The 21889-nt window shown below is 49.5% G+C and overlaps 1 protein-coding gene across 4 annotated transcripts in view; it reads left to right on the forward strand.

Moving 5' to 3' along the window:
• BMF (Bcl2 modifying factor) overlaps positions 1-19328 on the forward strand; it is a 20640-nt gene extending 1312 nt beyond the window's left edge. For 2 of the 4 annotated variants that reach the window (XM_015596072.2, XM_015596070.2), the window contains 3 exons: positions 784-1759; positions 3196-3356; positions 15317-19328. In XM_015596072.2, coding sequence (XP_015451558.1) covers positions 1441-1759; positions 3196-3356; positions 15317-15418 — 582 coding nt within the window. In that variant the 5' untranslated portion in view covers positions 784-1440 and the 3' untranslated portion in view covers positions 15419-19328. Of the gene's footprint in view, positions 1-9; positions 1760-3195; positions 3357-15316 lie in introns of those variants that run through there. The other 2 variants (XM_015596073.2, XM_006920499.3) reach the window with 2 other exon arrangements.
• Positions 19329-21889: the final 2561 nt, after the last annotated feature.

The raw sequence follows: 21889 nt of genomic DNA on the forward strand, positions 1-21889 counted from the left end.
CTGGTGCGGATAAGCTGGAATTCTCCCACCCCTCTTTGGGAAATACTGTTCAAAGAACACCAGGTGCCTGTTTTGCCATCCAACTAGGCATCTCACTCTCCAGGGAAGAGGGCAGAGATAGGCAAGGACTAGATGGGATGGAGGGACTGTTGAAGAATGCACCTCAGAGACAGCTTGCATTTGGGAAAGCCAGGATTTCTGAATTTAACTTTACCAACCCATATACCATTTGGCTTGTTCTTCAAAGGCAAGAGACTTGAGAGACAAAATTCTCAGGGGATCTCTAATTAAATCTGGCAGTGACAAACATTGTCTCTCTAACCATTCAGGTGGTTGTTGCTTCTGGCTGCCCAGGGGTGCTAAGGGGTTCCTAGTGTGTGTGAAGGGGGCTAGGTTGGGAGCTCAAGACGCCGGGTGGCTCTAAGCTCAGACTTCCAAAAGACATCAGGTGGAGCAAGAGGAACTTCTTTGTCACCAAGAAACTCATCAACAACCTGAGTAGTATAGGCAGTGAGTGAGGTCACAGAGAAAGGGCTGAATTTCACTTCCTTCTTGTGAGGCATGTTGTACCAATCTCAGGTTCAGCACTGGTAGGAATGGTAGGCTAGCTATGGGGAAAGATTTGAAGTCTTGGAGACTAGTGAGCAAACAGCTGGGGGAGGCTGGCCACTTTGCTGAATGCTGGACCTATCTTCTAGGCCAAGCTGTGGTGGGCAGACAGCTCTATTCTGCTGAGAGGGTAGCTGCAATGCCTAACTTGGGTCTTTCTCTCTTCTCTCCCAGGACACACCAAGGAGCCTGTTTGTTGTGTTGAGCAAGCCAGGGGGTGGAGACTAGAATAGATGGGCAGCTGGGCGGGGCTTTGTGCGTTTGGAGGGAACCTGGCTGCCCTAGTATTGCTGGCTGTCTTTTGTTTTTACTGCTGAGCCTGGAGCTCAGCTCTGACTTGGTGGTTACTCCCCAGGGCAGTGAGAGAGAGGGAGGAAGAGAGAGAGAAAGAGAGGGAGAGAGATAGTGAGAGATAGTTGTGAGCACTTTGCGTACAGCCAGTCACAGCACTTTTCTGCCCTCCCACAGCTACTCAGAGGCTGGTCTTGTTGACATTTCCCCAGGTACCCTGAGTGCTTGTAGCCGCTGATCATACCTCTGCTATTGCTCAGAGTCCGTAGCAGTCAAACTTCATAATTGTGACCAGCTGGATCAGAAAAGGTTGAGGGGAGGGTAGCTCTGGGTGGGCTCAGGAAAGAGGTGTAGAGAGGCCTTGGACAGTGAGGCAGTCCACATCTGGGGGTGGGTGTTACTCTTTGCAGTGCTTTATCATCGGGGTTATCTGTTATCAGTACCTTGCCCCACTTCCCTAGATAAGGGAGACCAAGGAAGAAGGAAGGGGAGGGGAGGACTCCCACTCCAGGGTTGGTCTAGGTGGGCACAGCATCCTGGATGCCTTGTTACTCCCTAACAGGGGAGATGGAGCCACCTCAGTGTGTGGAGGAGCTGGAGGATGATGTGTTTCAGCCAGAGGATGGGGAGCTGGGGACCCAGCCTGGGAGCTTGCCCTCTGCTGACCTGTTTGCCCAGAGCCAGTTGGACTGCCCCCTCAGCCGTCTGCAGCTCTTTCCTCTCACCCACTGCTGTGGCCCTGGGCTTCGACCCACCAGCCAGGAAGACAAAGCCACCCAGACCCTCAGTCCAGCCTCTCCGAGCCAGGGTGTCATGTTGCCTTGTGGGGTGACTGAGGAACCCCAGCGACTCTTTTATGGTGAGTGCTCTTAGCCTCAGGACTCCTCCCATAGAGACTGGGGGAAAAGAGGGGACTTTCCCTCCCCAAACCTGCTCGTTGCTATTTCCTTCCCCAAATTGAGCAGCAGGGGCTATTGATTCCTCAGCTCTCACCTGCTGCCCTTCTGCTTGTCATTGCACCTTGTCTGTGCTCCTTGGGCCCCAAGAAGAGCAAATTGCCCTGCCATTATATCTGTTCTTTTTTCCCTTTCTGGAGGGATTCTTGGTCCATGGTGTCTCCTTGGGTTGGAAAGAGGGTACCTAGGCCTTGGCTTTTACATACTGCGGCCTGTTGAGTGGCCCAGACTTTTGTGTCCTGGTAGTGATGTACTTTCTGTAAAGTAGCTAGTGTTGCCCTAGAAAAGGTTGGGGGATCTGTGACTCACTGTTGACACTGAAGGGGAAAACCCAGCCCCTTCTGGGAGGGAAGGTTCCTGAAGGTGACCCCCAATTGTCACTTGGGACTTTCTGCGCTTGGAAGGGGAACTGGAGAAAGAAGTTGGGACTTCCTGGGCTTCATGCCAGCAGAGGGGCTGTTTCCAAGGCTCAGTCAGACAAGACCCCTTCATTTGTGGACTTAAATGGTTTGTTTTATGAGCAACATGCTGTCCTCTGGCAAGAGGGCAGCGTTAGACACTCTGTTTTCTTCTTTTAGTGTAATAGCTTATGGAGGGAGAGAAAGGGGTTGGAGGCTATCTTGCTGGATCTGGAAGACAGATTGAGGAGATGATGCAGTTATTCCCAGAGGGAGCTGCCCTGTGGGGCAATTCTGGCCTAACAGTTCTGGCCAGAGTCAGAGAAGATGAATAAGGTAGGCAGGTGGGCAGGACAGTGAAAAGGAGGGAAGAGGTGCACCAGCGCCCCTAGCGGCAGCTGTGTTGCCAGCACTTGGTCTCACCTGGGACCGCCTCCAGAGAGGAACTTGGCTATTCTGTGGGTCTGAGGAGTTTGCTCTCCCTAGTTTTTATACCACTGCCCAGAGCTTCAAGACCGGAGACCAGCCTTCCTCTGCTGCACTAAAAAGTGAAAACACTTTTTGGTTTTCTCTTTTTCTGTCTCTTGCTTTGCTCAACCCAGGAACTCTGGAGAGCTGCCTCTATTCTTTTCCAGAGAAGAGTGTAAATCTGCTACTACATGAATAATAAATTATGGTCAAGCATAGCTTGGTAAATAAGGACAAGTGCACCCACATGTATTACCTTTGCCATGACACTGCTAGTGAGCAGAAGTGAAGGGAAGGCTGGGACCATTTCCATTAATTTTTATATACTCAGGCAACAGGCAAGTCAGGTTGTCCAAATTTTGGCAGAGTGCCCTGATAAAGACCTCAGCTCCAGGTCCCAGTCAGGAGTGTTGGGTATGGGAGGAAGGGACAGTCATGGAGAATGCTGAGATGTGGGCCCTCTGTCTTTGCAGGCAATGCTGGCTACCGGCTCCCTCTCCCTGCCAGTTTCCCTGCAGGCTTGCCCCTTGGCGAGCAGCCTCCTGAAGGGCTGTGGCAACATCGAGCAGAGATACAGATTGCCAGAAAGCTTCAGTGTATTGCAGACCAGTTCCATCGGCTTCATATGCAGCAAGTAGGCATGGGGCCTTTGGGTGGGGGCTGGGGGTTGAGTCTGCTTGGGTTGGGGAGCTGGGGCCTGCCTTAGCAACTCTGTCTCTGCCAGGCCTCAAGGATATGGCCCCAGAGTTCTGGCCTTGGCTATTGTGATTCCTGAGGACTGGATGGGCCCTCATCTCTGAGCTCCAAGTTGGTTATCTGCCCACTTTCAGCTCAGGCTCCAGAAGAGTGGTTTTTTGGGAGATGCTATGATCACTCCCTCCCAGGGAATGGGATAGCTTTTTGCAGCCTTGCTTGACAAATTGTGTCTTCTTGAAGCCCAGGTTGGAAGAGTGTCCCTCACAGACCTAAAAGGGAGATTTTCAGGGTGCTGCAGTGAAACTGGACAGTTAGGTGCAGTGGGAACGAAGTAACCACGGCAGAGGGATGGGCCTGAGTGGGGGAAAGCGGTGGAACCGGTTGTAACCTGACACTTTCCAGCTGGGGAGCCGCTCCTCATTGTCTCTGTCTGGGAACTGGGGCCTGGGACTCTGGAGAGTGTACCTCAGAGAGTCTCTCCAGACTGGCAGCCAGGCGCTTGGCCTGGTGCTTGGCCGGCAGCCTGGCACCAGCCCCGCCAGGGCGGGACATCGCGTGTCAGTCGAGCATGTGGCAGAGTCCATCAACAAAGGCGGCGGCTGGCAGGCTCGTGCTGGAGCAGCCCTCCGTGCCATGGGCCGGAGGCTGCCCTGCTCTGTAGCCCTGTCTGGGCGGCCCCCAAGCACTTAACCCTTCCTCTCTGGTCTGGATTTCTGGACAGCCGCCAAGACAGGGAGAGAAGCCTGAGGCTGATCTGTACTAGTACAACCACCTTCGAGGCATGCCACGTGGAAGTGTGCACATTTGCTACCTCTGGGACAGTGTCACTGGCCCAGCAAGATCTGTTTGTGTGTGTGTGTGTGTGTGTGTGTGTGTGTGTGTGTGTGTGTGTGTGTGTGTTGTCTGTCTGGAAATCAAGAGAATAAATAACACCATGATCAGTCAGACTCTGAGTTACATGGGTCACTTCGGATGACAAGAGGAGAGTTATCAGTAGTAGTAGGTTTGACTTAAGGATTTTGGGTCTCCTGAGAACAGGCCATTGGCGGTTAGATACGGTTAGTGCCTTCTGCCAAGGAGTTCTGAGGGAAATTTTGGTCTAGAAGTGGTCCCGGTAGGCAATCCCAGTCCCTTAGAGATCAGGAAGGGAGGGTGGCCCTGTGCTGAGATAATAAGGCAGCCTGGCCTTGTCTTCTGGCCCCAAGCTTCAATCTCCAGTCCCTCCTTTGATTGTTCTGTGGAAACTTGGCCTAAAGTTTTCCCTCAGGCATGTGTGGACTCACTCTGATTCTTGATTTCTTTCTCTTGGCCTCCTTCCTACCCATTCACTCTATTCTGCTTATACAGGCCAATGGCTGAGCCTAGCTCACATCTTCCAGTCCTAGTGCTAGAGCTGATAAAGGACACAGTGGCTGTGAGTCTCCTAGACTCATCTAGAGAACTGCCTGGAAACCTGCTTTCTTCATTCCCAGCAGACCAGACCTGGTCTCTCTTAACAGGTGTTTCCCAGAATATTCCCCCATCCCTGAAGATTTGGGAGCAGGCGGGGAGGACAGGACTAGACCACAGCCCAAGGCCTTTTCTTCCTGACTCAGTCATGAACAGGAGGAAGTGGCCCTGGTCCCAATGTCTGACCTTGTTCTTTGCTGCTTGGCATCATTTATTTACTTTAGTTGAGGGCTGCTGCTTTGAAGGCTTGGTTCAGCTCTAGACAGGGTACTGTCCTCTCAGACAGAGCCACCCCAGCTGGGAGGAGGAAGGGCAGAGCTGCAGGAGAACTAACTGTAGGAGAGCCTTCTTGCTCTGCTCCCCACCTCATACAGGCTCCTGAGTTCTCTGTGCCCCTCATCTACCTGCCCTCTACCTACTTCTTGTATCTTGCAGTGGCAGGAAGCTGGCCAGTGAAGCCTCTCTAGCCCAGAGCTAACTTTCCCAAATTTTCCATTACAAAGAACCAGGCTTTTTGTCTGTTGAGTCCTCTTGCTTTTAACCCCCTCCTCCCCACTAACCCTGCTGTCAGACCTTCACCAGGAGCTCACCCTGCGGGAAAAGCTAGAATAATGGCCACAGGCAGGTGGAGCACTGGCACTCATAGGACCTTTCCTCGGCTGGTTTTAAGTGAATCACTGGGGAGCATTTGAGATCTTGCTCCCCGATATACGATATACGTTGTCAGTTTGACTCAAACTCTTTAAAAATGTTTTTGAAAAGTGAGTCCTTTTCTGAACTCAATTATTATATAAACTACAGTCAGATATTTCATGTCTAGAAAGTACTGTTGGCACTTTATTATTATCCTTTATCTTCTTTATCTACATTATTATCCTTTACAAATTTCCCTATTCCCTTCCCTCATCTTTGCAGACAGAGAAACTGAGGCACTAGGAAGGAAGTGGTTTAGGGTTAAGTCTCTAGGCTTTGAGTATAAAGTCAGAAAACCCAGGTTTAAATACCAGTTTTGCCGCTTACTAGCCTTTGGGAAGTCACTTGACCTTGCCAAGCCTATTTCCTCTTCTGTAAATTTGAGCTACTACCACAGGATTTTACTGTAAAGATTAAGTGAGAAAATAACTATGAAAATTCCAGGCACACAGTAGGTATTCTTTAATGCTTGTTTCCTTCTGTCTCTCTATAATCCTGGTTAGCCTTCACATTCCCCATCCTACCTGTCATGCCGATCCCTGAGTTTCCTGTCACCCTGTCCAGAGAAATCGGTGTCCAGGCTGTTCAGCTGTGGGGCTTGGCCTTGTACAGTCTCCTCAGAGAGTGATGTCATTCCCCGTTATTGTAGGCTGAGTTTAGGGAGCCACGAAAGACAACCCAGAGGCAGTAAGAAGTTGAAGGGGCCTGGCAATCCCCTTTCTCCTCAGATCTGGGATGGTGTCCCAAGGCCAGACAGTGGCCATTGGTCCCTGAGTCCTATAGGAGGTATGAGCTCTGCCTTTTGTCCTTATGGACCTCAGTTATTCTTTTTCTGTTATCAGGGGAAGGCTTCTCTGTAGGACATGTGGAGCAGAAGAAGTGGGTGATGGGTAGTGTGTTTGTTGTAAGGTGATATTATGGCAAATTGAGTGCATCAGTGTGACCCCAGATTGGAAAGATTGCAAATTCTCTGGGTGTCAGTTTATGCTGGTCATAAGCCCTCCCAGCATATTTCTCAAGGAGCATTCGGTGTGGAGGTCTAGCCCGGTTACTCGAATGATCAGTTCAGGGTGGCTCCTCTGGACTGGAATGGAATTGGAGGCAGAAGATCAGTGTCAGCGAGGTGCTCGCTGTTGGCTCTTTGGGTCTGCAAAGCAGCAAGAGAGTTGAAGGCAGAGTGGGTCCAGGTAAAAGCCTTTCCAAACCTGGTCACATACCCACCTTTCTTTGGCTGCATCTGGAGCGGAAGGTTTTCCTTTTTGTTCCTCTTCGAGCCACCAGCTGCAGTAGGTGACCTCTCGTGGTCTGCTGACCGTGGCCTACCTTGACTCATGCTCTGTGAGGATGCCCTGGTGTTTCCATGTTCATCCAGCTCCTGCAGGGAAGAGGAGGGTGCAGGTTTGCCTCCTCACTGAGCTCCTGGCTGGCTGCTCTGGTCAGAACGGGTGAGTCCCAGCTTCTTTCCATTCCCCCTGGCATGGGTCTCCTCTGGCATGAGCCTAAGATTGGACAGTAACTGGTGTCCCCTCCCCTTTGAAAAGTCTCTTGTCCCCGTAGAACCATTTTGAAATTTGTGGGCAACGTCAAGAAGCCAAGAATCCTAAAAAAAAGCCAAAAAAAAAAAAAAAAAACCCGGCTACTGTAGACGGTTGAGTGAGTAAAGCTACAGGAGGGTTGGAATTCTTTGTGTCGGAAATGGCTTCTTCACTTGGACCAAGAGTGGTTCCATTCGGAACAGTTGGATTTGGAAATTCCCTGAATAGTAATTAGACTTTCTGGAAAATAAAATCTGAGAAAAATTTTAGTCACTCATTTGAAACCACCTGCACTATCACAGGAGGGATCCTAGACTTCTAGACACATCGAGGTTCAAATCCCAGCTTTGTCACTTATGAGTACTATGTTCATAGGCAAATCATTTATCTTCTCCGAGCCTCGGTTTCTAATGCTTACCTTACAGAGTTGATGTGAAAGCCCTTTGGAAATTTTAAGACGTATACCTATTACAGTATGAACAGCTTGACACTTTTGGAAATGTGTTAAAAGGTGACTTTAGGATTTCGCTTGGACTTGCCTTTATTCTTGGGGAGCTTTTTTGGACGTTGTACCCAAGGTGGTGTTTGCATGGTTTATTAACTAGCAGCTTCTCTGCCAGCAGCCTGGATCCTTTGTTCAGGGACACTGACTGCTTCCGGACCCTTTGGGATGCTCTCCTTGTTGGCAAGTGGTTTTCTGGAGCTCAGACTGTGGCTAGTGAGGTTGTTCAGGCTCTAGATGGAGCAGCCCTGGGCAGGAGCCCCAGAAATTAGCCCTAAAGTGAGAAGGGTCCCCCAAAGAGCCAGTCTTTGTCCCAGGAATGAGAGGTCCACCTAGGACAGTGCCTGGGAAGAGCAAGGCTGGGGGAGGGGCTGTGGAAAGCTGCTGTGCGTGTGAGAGCCAGTGCTGGGGCTTGGGGGCCCTGTGTTTGCTCTGTGGCTGGCTCTGTTTATATCGCTCGCTATATTTAGCTTCTGAGTCATCAGCGTGGCTGACTAGAAGCAGAGTTCCCCACACAGCTCTGCACCTGACTACTCTCTCTTCCAGGAGAAGGGCCTTGTGGTTCCGGACAGTTCATTCCCTCCCCAGCAAGGCAAGCCGTGGGGATGGGAGTTGGATTTTTTTTTTTTTTCCCCTAGGGGGAGGGGGAATGATGAGGGGAAGGATTTGGGGGAGGCACTAGAAAATGAAAGCTAAAGAAAAAAATGTCTGATTTGCCTTTTGATCCATGTCTTGCAACCAAGAGGGCATGTTCCGTGACCAGAATGAAAGCAGTCAGTGTGTATGGCGAGGAGGGGGGTCCAGCCATCTTCCATGCTCAGCTTGTCTTGTCCTGTCCAGGGAACTGGTCCCAGGTGGAACAAGAACAGCCAGCTGCAAAGGCCCCAGGTTAGGAGTTAGAGCTTTGGGGTTCCTACTACAGCCTTGTAGACCTACAAGAGACCTCCCCTCTCCTTGATCTCCTCTCTCCCTTGCCTTTGACCAGAGCACACACACCACTGTTTCCTTTCTGAGCTCTTAAGATGTTGCCTGATAGTTTAATGAAACTGTTTTCAGACTGAGGGACACCGAAGCACAGAGCCGTCCTAGTGGGGAGCTGGGTAAGGGCCTCAGTAGTTCCTACCTCCAGGACATGAAAGTGAAAAGCAGGGCACTGGGGCATGAGTGGTATGAACAGCCCTGTCCCTCATCCCCAGCATCCTATGGCTGAAGACCTCCAGTTGTGTTTGAAGGCCTCCTCTTGTCTTTGATTGAGAACCTGCTGGCCCCAGGCTGCCCTTTTGCCATGGTGGTGTCCTGTGGTTACAACATCCTCTTAGCACTGCTGGCTGGGCTGAGGAAGCTCTTGGCAAGGAATATTTTTTCCTTTTCCATTTGCCATTGCGTTGCTCATTCCTTGGGTGTCTGCATCAGGAGCATTCTGGAGCAGTGGGCCCACTGGGCTCGAAGAGTTGCCATGTGGGGTTTAGAATCCCTGGCTCAGCTTGGCAGCCTGGAATTCTGAGCCCAGCTACCTCTGGTTGCCATGGCCTATCTCGGAGAGAGAAGTCAAGGATTTCCAGAAGACTTGATGAGTCTGTTCAGAAGATAGCACTCCTGGATGGGCACTGTGAGCAGAGTATGTTGAAGGAAGAGCTCAGCAAAGCGAAGTGGGTGCAGGTTCCCCTTGTGCTCATCAGGAGGGATGAGCTTGCTCGGTGCAGCCACCAGGCCCCATGCTTAACATAGATTTTTCTCATTTGATCACCATAGCAACCTTGTACTTCTAGACCCCATTATTCCCATTTTATAGGAAACTGAGATCAGGAAAGGGGGATAGCATGCCTAGGTTACACTGTAAGTGGCTGAGCTGGGAGTCATACAGCTCTGATTGATCCTAAAACCATGGTCTTACCCCACCCAACCCTGCTCTTCAGCAAGCGCATCCCGGAAAGCCGAAAGCGAGGACACGATGAAGCTCCCACTTCCTGCCTGGACCCTGCTCTGCCTCGACCCTGCTCTGCCTCTTGTCACACTTATTTCTATGTTTTTGCTTTTCTGTCCTTCAGATTGTAAAATAATTGAGAACAAGGTTTACGTTGCTCATCCTCATATTCTTTATAACTCTTAGCTCAGTTGGGTGCTTGATAAAAACTTGCTGAATTGAACAAAGGTATCTTCCAAGCTTCTTTCAAGTGAAATTTTCCTAAGGTCTCCCTTATCTCTGTGTTCCAGTTCTCAACGGCAGTGCCCTTCCCTTCAGCCTCACCGGGGTGGGTTCAGAGTCTGATGGCAGGGAGAGAAGAAGTAGGGAAACGTCACTCTATAGAGTGTGTCTCCTCATAAAGCAGAGTATATATACAATTCTGCATTTTAAAGAAACTGAGCATGGTTTCAGAACATGATCTGAAGTCAAAATTTCAGATCAATTTTAGCTTTATTTCTGTTTGATCTTCAGTTAGCTCTGCCTCTGAAAGGTTTATTTTTTCTGGTCTACAGCATCCTTACTAAATAGTTAATGATCTGGAAACAATGTATTTAAACATACTAGGGGAGCAATTCAATTGTGATTCATTTTGAAAAGTTAATACTATTTTCATAGTGTGAATAAACACTCTATAATATTTTAGTGAAAGAACATAGCTCTTTTAGTGAAAGAACATAGGTCTGAATAACCCCCCCTCTCAACTAATTTGCTTGAGGTAAATTTTCTGAGCCTTTGCTTCTCCATCTGCGTGATGGGAGTGATAATACCTGCCCTTCCTATGTCCCAGATGTTTGTGAGGAGCAAATAGAAAGATAGACGCACCCTGTTCTAAGTATGAGATATAATAAATTATCCGTTTGGTGAATTTGCAGGGTTCTTTTAAAGCAGGGCCTCAGCATAGCCTCACTCCTTCTAAGTCTTTGGGGTAAATCAGCTCTTGCTGGAACATTTGGAACACTGGTGACACAGAAAGTCCCCAGAGGGTGTGAATTGGATCTGAAGGGGAGAGGCAGAGGGAGATTCTTATCAGGGGAGCGCAGGGAACACTCTTTGTGTTTAGGGCAGAGGTCACGTGGGATGAAACAGAGTTTGATTTGTGTAATCCAACCATGTTGAACACCACAGCCAGCTCTTTAAAAAGAAAAAAAAAAAAGCCTTTTACTAGTGGGGCCTCTCCCCAGGCAAGAGGCTGATACTATCACATCAAGAACATCTTTAGACCTGGCTAGACATCAGTGGTTCCTGGCCTCAGACAAGTGGATTATCTTGCAAGGCTGACTTTTCTGTAGTCAGTCCAATGTGTACTTGTTGAGTACCTACTGTGTGTCCCTACATATTCCCTATTATACAGGATGAATGACCATTCAGTCACAGTGCCTTGCACACAGCAGGGGTGATTGGAATGGTTGTCAACTGACTGCCTTCATCCCCTGAGTTCAGCAAGGAAGTGGACTGAGTCAAAGAAACACCTTAGGCCTCTATGCCTGGTTTTGCTCTCTTTACTGAAGAGAATATTTTTATCCACCCTGTTAGAACCCCTTCCCTTAGGGCATTCACCTTTATTCTTCCCCTCCGTGCCTTAGTTCCACACTCTAGACTCCGAATTTGAGGGCTTCTGGTATCAGCTTAAATTCCCACCAGCTTCCCATCCCCTGTAGCCTAATCCCCCAGCCCTGAGGGTATCCTGACCATGCATTCTGGGAACCCCCATACTTTGCAGGTTCACGTACTTTGATGGGTGCTCTAGGCGAGTCTGGGAGAGCTGGGCCTTGCTCTGGGATTTGCATTCACTCATCTCAGGTTATGTGCTGGGTGCTGTGCCAAGTGTCCGAGAATCAGAAGCCAGACACCCTCTTTCCTGGTTCCCCCTTCCTTCTCCCCTTCTCCACCCCTTCCCCTAGAAGGACCCATGTTCTCTGGCGTTCTGGTGTCTTTGTGTACTTCATCCTGTTGGGTAAATGGTGATTTCCTTCCTCCTTACTGTTTCTCTCATTGGCCTCTCTTCAAGTCCTTTTTCTTTCCTTTCTAGTCAGGCCCTTTTGTTTAATTTTTTAAAAAATATTTTATTGTTGCCCCTCAAAATCAGGGCATTCTTTGATTCTCTTGGTGTGAGGCAGCTTGGTTTTCTTTCAGGAAAGGGCCTTTTGGTGGCTGCTTGTGGCAGGAGAAGGCTAAGTGGAATATGTGTGGCATCTGCTTGTGCCCGGAGAAAGGGCTGCTGGGACTGTAGATGGGTCCCCAGGCCTGCTCTTGCTGGTCTCATGGCTGCTGCAGCCGCCAACTTAACTCTCTGTACAGGCAGCCTGTTCTCCAGGCCCACCCAGACCCTCTACCAGGCTGACCGGATTCAGTTGTTGGAGCTCTGAGCTGTATTCCTAAAGATAATTGTGGATGACAAACTCTGAATTACCAAACCTGAGGGCTGGAAAGCACCTTAGTGGTTTCCAAATGCCTGTCTGTGGCCTGGCTGCCGTGGAACCACCTGGGCAGGATTTGCCCCTGGTCGGCCAAGTCATTACTCTGGGTGGAAGAGATTGAAAGAGATTGAAGAAAACACCAAATTATGGAGTGTTTTCTTCTAGGCTATAGAGTCATGAATGATTTTATATTCTCCTCTGTAATTTCTTGTATTTTCCAATTTTTCTACAGTTAACATGTATTGGTGACTAAAACATACAATAACTATTATTTCTGATTTAAAAAATGTCACCCAGGGAGCTTGTACAATATAAAAATTCCTGGACCCCCTCTCTGAAGATTCTGACCCAGGTGGTATGGGTGGGACTCTGTATTTACAGCAGCACCTCAGTGGATTCTGTGACACAGTTTTGGGAACCTGCATTTCACTTATAAGGGAAGTGAGGACTCACAGACAGGCTGGTAGGAGACCCCAGCCTATAGCCAGGTCCTCTGATTTCTGGCCCAGAGCCTTCCTTGTGGATTCATGATCCCTGAGGCTTGTAGCAGGCAGAGGCATGGAACCTGGATCCTTCCTGAGGGTAGACCTGCACATAGGCCTGCCTGTGTCCCCCAGACCTCAGCCTTTCTGACAGCACTCTCTGGCTCACGGCTGCTTCTGGTACCCCAACACCCCCAGTGATGGGAGTGAGGGTACTGATTTGCCTTATTCTCAGAGACCTCAAGGCTCAGAAGGTTACCCAGGCATCAGGTGGCCTCTATTAAGGGAATCTGGGGGAGAAACTGAGTCATACAGAGATGGAATTAGACCAGGCCCCAAATCATAGTATTGTGATTTCCCTTCCTTGGGCATTATGCTGTTTTGAGATGATTTAGAGAAGCAGAGACTAGAGGGTGAGATTTGGTATAAAGAAAGGTATATAGGGTGGCACCCAGAGCATAGTGACAATGGGTAAGGACATTGCTCTAAGGCGGGGGTCCCCGTTCGGGCTGCACAGCAGGAGGTGAGCAGAGGGCAGGGGAGAAAACCTTCACCTGTATTTGCAGCTGCTCCCCAGCGTTAGCATCACCACCTCAGCTCCACCTCAGCTCATTAGGCATTAGATTCTCATAGGAGCACCAGTCCCTGGTGCCAAAAAGGTTAGGGACCACTGCTCTAGGGTCAGGTAGTCTGGGTTCAGTCCAGTCTCCGACACTTATTGGCTATGTGGCCTAACTCTTTCAATGATCTCATCTGCAAAATGAAGATGATAATATATATACCTACCTCATAGGGTTGTTAAGAGGATGAAAGGAGTATAATGTATATAAAGCAGTGCTTCTCATACTGTAATATGTCCCAAATTCACCTGGGGATTTTGTTAAAGGTACACATTCTGATTCAGTAGGTCTGCATTTCTAATAAGCTCCCAGATGATGCCAAGGCTGCTGGTCCATGGTCCATACTCTGAGAAGCAGAGATGTAAAACACTCAGAACAGAGCCTAGCACACTCAGTGTTACTACTTTTGTTCTGATCACGGCTGTTATTGTTACTTGGCCTTTTCAAACAGGCACCTGAGGAGACTGGGAATTCCAGCAGACTGGCCTCTCCAGGGACCAGTCTCTTCCTGGATTCTCCTGTTCCACCACATGACCTTTGCACCTGTCTCGGGCAGCAGCTGGGGAGGAGAAGGGGCGGGTGCTCTGCCCAGCTGCCGTGGGCCTGAGTCTTCAGGTTTGCAGCTGAGTCCGTTTTCACGCTGCTTTACTCTAACCAGATTTTGTTAAGCCGGGTGTGTTTCCTCTTTTTACTCATCTTTGTTTACAAAACACAAGGAAGCCATCAGTCTCCCAGCCACAGTCTGCCAGGCCTCCTCTATGGCGCAGCCCAGTTTCCCTGCCCCTCCTAGCAGTAGCTGCCTCCACATTTCTGGGTTGTTTTCCAGGCTCCCTTCCACGGGGGAAAGAATACTATTGCCACAAGCATGGGGCATTCTGTTCTCCTGGGTTGGCAGGGTTCTGAGATCAGCCTCAGCTGACACCTTGCCTCTCTTCTCGTTGTGGCTCAAGGCAGAGTGAAAGGGAACCCAGCAACCACGTGGTTGCCCTGGGCCAGATGTACCTGCAAAGCTTTGGGAGTCCAGGAGATCTGGGCTCACTTTCCAGTTCTGCCACTGACTTACTCTATCCTCTTCCCATCTGACTAGGAGCCTCTTGGTGGAGGCCGGGGCTATGATTAAAGACAGTCCAAGAGAGGGCTCCAGCTCCCCCTACACTTCACATAAACGTGTCTGCTGCCTGGGCTGCTGCAGTAATCCGGGTCCAGCCTGTCCTGGCTCCTATCTGCACACTAAGTTTTTATTCCCCTGTCCACTGAGAACCCTGTAGAGAGGGCCCCAGCCCAGTCCTCCGGCCCTGACAAAGAGAGAACAAAGACTGCCTCTTCCAGCACCCCTCAGTCCCCTCCTGGCCTCCGCTGGCCCTGGGGAAATGGTACCTGTGTGGGCGGGGCACCAGCCACAATCCTGTGAGCCACTGACCCCTGACCTTTGCCCCCAGCTTCTCTGCCTGACAGTAGGACCTGGGATAACCTCCAGAGAGTAGTGCATTCTTTGTTTTTGTTTTGTTTTCAAGTATGTTCTTGCTTAACGTTTAATTGGCTCCAGTCAGTAGGAAAGCGTTCCAAGAGGGGTTATTTATGGCTTACTGTCAAGAGCAGCTATAAAAAGGGCAGCGCTGAGCTGGAGATGCTGGGAAGGGAGAGAGGGCGGGCGCACAAGAGTGTGTGTGTCTGTGTGTCTGTGTGTGTGCGTGTTTGCACTGGATGAAATCAGATTTTTGCTGCCTCAGCAGTGTGGTTTAAATTGAAGATTAACCCTTTGACCTTCACAGTGTCAAATCACTTGCAGATGGAGGCTCCCCTGTTTCCCCCTTGTTCTCTGTGTTACTTTGGAGTGGGGGGAGAGAGGGGAGCACTTCTTCTCTTTCTTTCTGAAGAAAGTTTGTTGTTCATGCAGCTGAGGTTTGAGGGGCTCAGGAGCCAATCTGATTAAAAGCAGCACTTGGCTAAACTCTGGAAAATCCTGCAAGCAGGGGAAAAAGTTTAATCCTCTTGTGCACAGTGCATAAAGAGCCTGGTCTTTTCTTTTTAATGTTAAAACTGTGATTGTTTTTGGAGAACTCAACTATCTCCCCCTCATCACCACTTCTCTTGTCCCCCCACCTCCTCAGTTTGCTATACTGATAGGATTAAAGTGCTGCCCCAGACATGTTGATCTGAACTTTTATTGGAAATGATAAGGAGTCGTCTAAGGCTGTGTTTAGGAGTCATGTTGATTTGTTTTTCCCTTTCAGCACCAGCAGAACCGAAATCGCGTGTGGTGGCAGATCCTCCTCTTCCTACACAATCTTGCTTTGAATGGAGATGAGAACAGGAATGGGGCAGGTCCCAGGTGAGGCTGGGCTGCCCTCTTCGAAAGGGGCACCACAGGAAGGACATCAGCGAGGACTGACACTATGTCTTGTGAAATCGTTTTTTGTTTGTTTGTTTTTATTTTAAAAATGTATCTCTATGTGTACATAAGACATACCCATATGGGACTTCTTTCCCTGTTCAGGGCCTCGACCAGGAATGGGGGCCTTTGTCAAACACTGTTGAAGTAGAGGTCAATGTGTCTGACGGTGAGACCTCCCAAGGGCTCTGACAAGCAGATTCTTCTGCCAACAGCTGTTGAAGATGACCAGGTAGCGATGTCCTCTGGCAGGTGGACTATAGTTTTCCCACAGGAGCTTGGTTAAGAAATAGGAGACTGGATTATCAGACTCCTGGTTCCACCAAACCTATCAGCCTTCTACTGTGGATGGGGCCAAGGTCCAGATGGTCACACTGTTTTAACCCCACAAGGCCTCGGCCAGGGGCTTTCCAGCTGAGTGTGGCAACTTCATTAAGCCGGTCAGCCTACATCTGGGTTCTCATTTGGCCCAGCCAGTGCCTGCCCCCAAGGGCTCAGGGATTCTTGCCAGCCCCTGTCATCTGCAGCAGACCTCAGGGAGGGTTGGGTTTCTCCAAGGACTCCGCAAACATGCCACGAAAGGAACCAAACTTCTGCATAGGCCTCAAATCTGACTTATTCCTACTTAGATGCCCCAGGATTGATCCTGAGGTACAGAACCACTGCCACCTCTGGCTTCCTGGATCTGGCTGGGTGTTAGCCATGGATGAGCCAAAAAGCCAATCAACATACAGTCACCAACAGCTTGTGCCTTTGTCGGTTCTTCTTTCCAAAGACCCAGCAGCAGGCTGCGTTCCACCCCCAATATTGGCACTCTAGGACACGAAGGGGCAGGATTGCAGTTGGACTGGGAAATGTGGTGGCCATCCCACCAATGAGTCAGCCCTTGGTTTCCTTAGAAACAACATACCTCCTCCTCCTTATCCCCATTCCTTTTTCACACCTAGTAAGATACAGGAAGAAGCCAGCATAGTGGCTTTGTCAGCTGAAATATGTCTTTTAGAGTAACAGACAATGATAGAGTGCGGAACCGGCAAAGCTGGGTACACATTTCCTGTCTTCCTTCGGCTACCAGCTAGGCCAGAAGGGCATGCTCTGGAACTCAGCAGGATCACAGCTGCCTCTGAACTTCTTCCTTTCTCTCCCTGCTGTGGCGCTAATGGAGAGAATTTAAAACAGCCAGTCTGCCAGCTCTGAGAGCAGACACACGGAATCCGAAAAGACATAGACAATCTGGTTAACAGAATCTGTGAACTAGACACCTGGAAATTAAATAATTTTTGCATATATAAGAAAAGATAACATTGGTGCTAACAGGGAAGCAAGGCCCAAAGTAAAAATGGCCTTCCTGGGCAGAGAAGACCCCAGGGCTACCAAAGAAATTGGAGGAGTCCAGAGTAGGCTCTCAAATCTGAACAAGCCTGAGCTCTTCCAGTTCTGCAGAGAGGAGGTCTTCAGTACTGTGGCGGGAAGCATTGATCTTCTGGATATACAGTCGGGCAGGTTGTTCACTGCACAAGGGAACCTGCAGAGGAAAATAATGGAGGTTAAAATCCAGCCTGCACTCTGCTCACTAAACTGTACGCCCTAGGGTAAGGAAGGCTATGTCTGCCTAGAAGAAGGGGTGCCTTTACTAATTTGCACGAAGACTGCCGTGTGGGTTCACAGTGGCCCTGAGGAGAAGGACTTGAGACTGTGAATAAGCCTTTGTTTTGTTCTGTTTGGATATCCTAGAGGTATTACCTCTTCTTGGCCAGAATTATATTCTCAGGGTGTGTACCATGGTTTGTCTGCTAAGAAGATGGGTTCCCGCTTATAAGGAGCCCAGGGAACAGGTATGAAGACTGGCTCTGGGGCACACTGACCGTTGTGAAATCCAACCTTCCTTGTGTGTCTCCATACCATTATGATGTGTATAAGACGTCGTGTTTTCCCTTCTCCTGGACCAAGGCTGTGACGGGCAGACTGCTGGTATACGCTTGAGTGGAACATAAAAGAAAATCAGGATTATTTCTACCAACCATTTTTAAAACCTCTTGGCAGACCTTCTACCTGAGCTGAGTAAGAAAGCAAATAAATGGTTTAGACTTTGGTGCTGAGGCAAAGCCATCAGCTTCAGGGACCCTGCCAGGCCCAGGAGGGATGCCCTGTGGCCTGTCCTGAGAACTGAGCCCAGAGTTTGACAAGCCCACCTGAACATTGAGCCTGGGACCGGCTGGAGTGTGGTTTGACTGCACTATCTCCGTCTTCTGTGCAGCCAAGAAGTAACTCACTATCCTAAGCAAGCCAGGACAAAACTTAAAACCTCCCTCCTTCCCCTCCCCCAGAAAACCCTGGAGGTTACTGGCAGAATAGCCCCAGGAAGGAGAGAGGTTCCTCCTGGCTGGCTGTTGTTAATTGGCCTAGTGATGTAGACTGGCTCCTTCCCCCTCTGCCTGGTGTGCTGGTCTGAACATTCCTCAAGTCCAGCCTCAGGAGACACATCCCTGCCCCTGGGCCCCCCTCCCCACCCCCCAGCCCCAGAGGTTTGTCTGTCTCCAGTGAGGGGGCGGAGAATCAGATTTAGAGGGAGGGAGAACCTTGGGTCCTGACCTGTAACCAACTGAAGACTTGTGGAGCTCTTGTGGTTTGCTGAGGGTGGGGGTGGGAGAGGGACTGGAAACCTCCCTTCCCATTGTAGAAATGCCCTGGAGGAAGGGAAGCCTGCTATTCAGGGTCAAAACAGGCCTTCCAATTCAGAGCTCCAGAGTAGGGGTTTCTGGAAGCCTGTAGACAGACTGGGGAGGGAACCCCCCCAGGCCAGACGTCTGACTCCCCCAGCCAGTTGGAGGACTGGGCCTGGCTTCTCTGCCTGCTTCAAAGCCTGGGCTACTGGAGAGCTGCCCCCATGGCCTTCTCTTGCTCAATCTGAGGCAGAAAAAGATTACCTCCCAGTGACCTCTCCCAGCCCCTAGGGGAATGGGTCTGTGTGTAGAGCTTATGTGGCAGGCATGTTCTGAGTGCTCAAAGGGGCCCAGCTGACTTGTCTCACTGTCCCTAGTGGCCAAGCCCTGTCTGAGTGTGGCTCTAGCCTGGGCATGGCAGGGAGGGGGTTGATTAAGATGGTCCAGCCAGGGCCTCCATCAGCCTGAAGTCTTCCCAGAAGGAGGCTGGGGAGTCACTTGATCGTCCTGGTCAGCAAGGAGCACACTTGAAAGCTTGTCTTTTGAGGAGGGCTTGATGAAAAAGGGATAGGGAGAGTAGAGAGCAGGAAGACTTACTCCATCAGTTACCACGGCTCTCAAGGCTTCTGTGAGTGAATCAGTACTGCAGCCCAGGCTGGAGCAAGCCGTGGGGTCTCTCTGTGTGTAGGGAGCAACCCTTCGTGGCAGGCTACCCTGGCTAGACTTCTTCCATAAAGGAGTTAACCTGTCAGCCTCTGAAGCTTCCTGGGGACACTGGGCAGTGAGTACCTCAGGGCTGAAGAGGACATAGAACCTTGAGAGAATGGCAGAGAAAGCTGAGCTCTTCCATAGGTGCACCAGATACCAGGCTGAAGGTGCTCGGAGCCTGTAGGCTCCTGGTCCACACTGCCCCTCTCTGTACAAGCAGCCAGTGCTTCTCCCTGCTCTGTGAGCATTGCCCAGCTGGCCACCCCATCCCTGGGTCCATAGGGGCTGTAGGGAGACCCAGTGAGAATGTAGCATTTTGTCCATCCCAGATTAGTTGCCCTGGGTTCTAGGCACTCTGCCTCTGGGAGAGAGAGACCGGTAAAGAGGGAGGGGAAAGGGGAACTATTGTTCTTTAACTTGTACAGAGTATTTGGCTTTCTGTTCTTCACATGCATATATGTGTGTGTGTGTGTGTGTATCTTTCCCTATTTGCCGAATGAAGGAATTAGATCCACAACACCTTGCATGGTCTCTAGCACAGAGTAGATGCTTAATGCTGCTGCTGTAGCTACTATTAATACTGCTAATAGTATTTATTGAACCCTTGAGTATGTGAAAACCATTTAAAGCAAAGCTGGTCTGTCTTTTTCAAGGTGTGGTGAAAATGCAAAGGGACTTGTTAGGGAATTTGAGACTCCTAACTTGTGTCTGAGCTGCCATCCTATTGCCCCTGAGGCTCCTGGCTTGTCAGGCCTTCCCTTCTGCTCTTGGAGTGGAGAAGAGCTCAGACTTCTGACCACACAGTAAGCAGCGCAGCAGAGGGAGGCCCCATGAAGTGGAAAGACGTGGGCTTTGGATCCAGACCTGGATTTGGATCTGGTTCCAGCCTCCACCAGCTAAATGATCTCAGGAAAGTTATGTAACCTCTCTGAACTGACAATTCTAACATGTGTAAAATACAGCTGTGCCTCCCTTACAGGATTAAAGGGAATGTGTGCAAAGGACCTGCCCACACCCCCACCATCCCTACTGCCATCAAGCTGGGGCTTCGGTTTCCTTTTATCAAGCTGGTATCACAGGAGGTAGGCTGGTTGTAGGGAGACTTCCTGGCTTGCATTTCTTTGTGGATTAACAATGTGTCTGACTCAAGAGAGTAATTTAAAGCTCTTGACAGAGTTCTGAAAATCCTTCGGAAAAACCACCCCTGGTCCTATCAGCAGTAAGCTGTGAGCCAGAGGGCCAACTCACTTTGCCTGTACTGGGCCCCATGGTTTAGGAAGCTGTTGGCATTCTGAGGACCAGCCTTGGACTCCAGTTCCTCCCGTCACAGACATTGGGAACTCAAAGTGACGCTGAACCGTCCTGTCTAACCCCTAAGTTTTAAGGATGAGTAAACTGAGGCCCAGGGAGGGGATGTAATTTTCTCTTTGGGCTTTTTAAATAGCTGAGTCAGTTTGAGGGGGGCTTAACCCATCCATCTGGGTTTCCACTTGGAAATTGCAGTGCTCTTGCCCAGATCTGCGGGGAAGCCAAAGCTTGTCTATTTTTAATGCCAAATAACTGCCTCTTCTCCTGTAAAACATGGCACTTCTAACCATTCTATATTTGGACAGAGAGGTTTATTTTTACTGGAGTGTGGTAGAAGTGAGGCCTTGTGCCACGTCCGGATGTTATTCTACATTTCACGTGCTGGATTGTAGTTGAGCCCATTAGCAGCTCCTATGAGGTACAGAGGGAATTAGTAGGTGATTAGTGATATACTGTCTTTCTTTCAACTCATCTGCTACTTTGGGTAAGGCCGCACTTTGTTGTCCAGGCTAGAAACCTGAGAGCTCACCCTTGTCCCACCCTGCCCCAAAAAACCTCACCCCCACCCCCTCTCTGATCCTTCCAGAGAAAGTCTAGTGGGAAGTTGAAGGTACAGCTGCCTGAGTTTGAGCCCAGCCTCTGCTGCTTACCTGCTAAGTGGCATCTCATCTATTAAATGAGATGACAGTAGTACCTACCTCATAAGATTGTTGTGAGCATTAAATGTGTAAATACATGTAAGGTGCTTAGAATAGCGATTGGTACATATTAAGTTATCAATATTTTATTATTTATAGGCAGCTAATCAATAAGCTCCCACCATTCTTACTGGGAAATGTCTCTTACATCTATCTTCTATCTCTGCTGCATTGCCTTTTGTGAGTCTTTTTGCCTGGACAACTGCAGAGCTTCCTAACTGGTCTCTTTGTCAGCCATGCCCCTTCCCCGGCGGCTTCTCTGTGGCCAGGGGAACTTTCTAAAAGTTCCCAGCACTCCTCGCTGGAAAATTTGCCCTACTGGATCAAGTCCATAATCCTTAGCCTGCCTCTCTAGCTATCCCCTTGTATTAGAAGTCTACATTTGTATTTTGTATAATGAATTATCCCCAAATTCAGCAGCTTAAAACCACAAACAGTTATTATCTCAGTTTCTATGGGTCAATCATTCAGGAATGGCAGCCCAAGGTGGCAGGCAGCATGTTGAGAGGCTGGTGTTGAGGCAGAGATTCCTGGAGCACCCATTTAATTTACACAAAGTCAACTACACAAGCTCAGTTGTCGGTGCAGGGAGAGAGAGGGAGAGATGTGCATATGGTGACACAGTATAGCAGACAGGTCTTCAGCCCTCCACTCAGTAAACATGTGGTGCCTGGAGCGAGTATGACATAGGAACATGCATGACAGCCCTTTCCTGGCCTCACATCACACCAGCATCACACTCGAAGATAAGTTTTCTGGTGCAGCATGGCCCTGAATGCCAGTGGTTTCCTCCGCTGCTCAACTAAGACAACAAAACTCTCTTCCAAGCTGAAGGAAAAACTGGCTAGCTAAGATTTCCTGAGAAGTGATACGTCTGCTTGTTGTACTTCATGAGTGTCTGAAAGCATTTTCAAGGGCAATTTTCACTTCATGTGATTTTTGCCTTACAGAAGGTCTTAGAACCAACCAGTTCTTGTGAAAACGTGACTCCACTGGACCACTAAATCCAATCACTCTGTCTTTAATCCCCTGCTTCCC

Source organism: Pteropus alecto, unplaced genomic scaffold (assembly GCF_000325575.1).
Source record: "Pteropus alecto unplaced genomic scaffold, ASM32557v1 scaffold86, whole genome shotgun sequence".
NCBI classification, from domain to species: domain Eukaryota; kingdom Metazoa; phylum Chordata; class Mammalia; order Chiroptera; family Pteropodidae; genus Pteropus; species Pteropus alecto.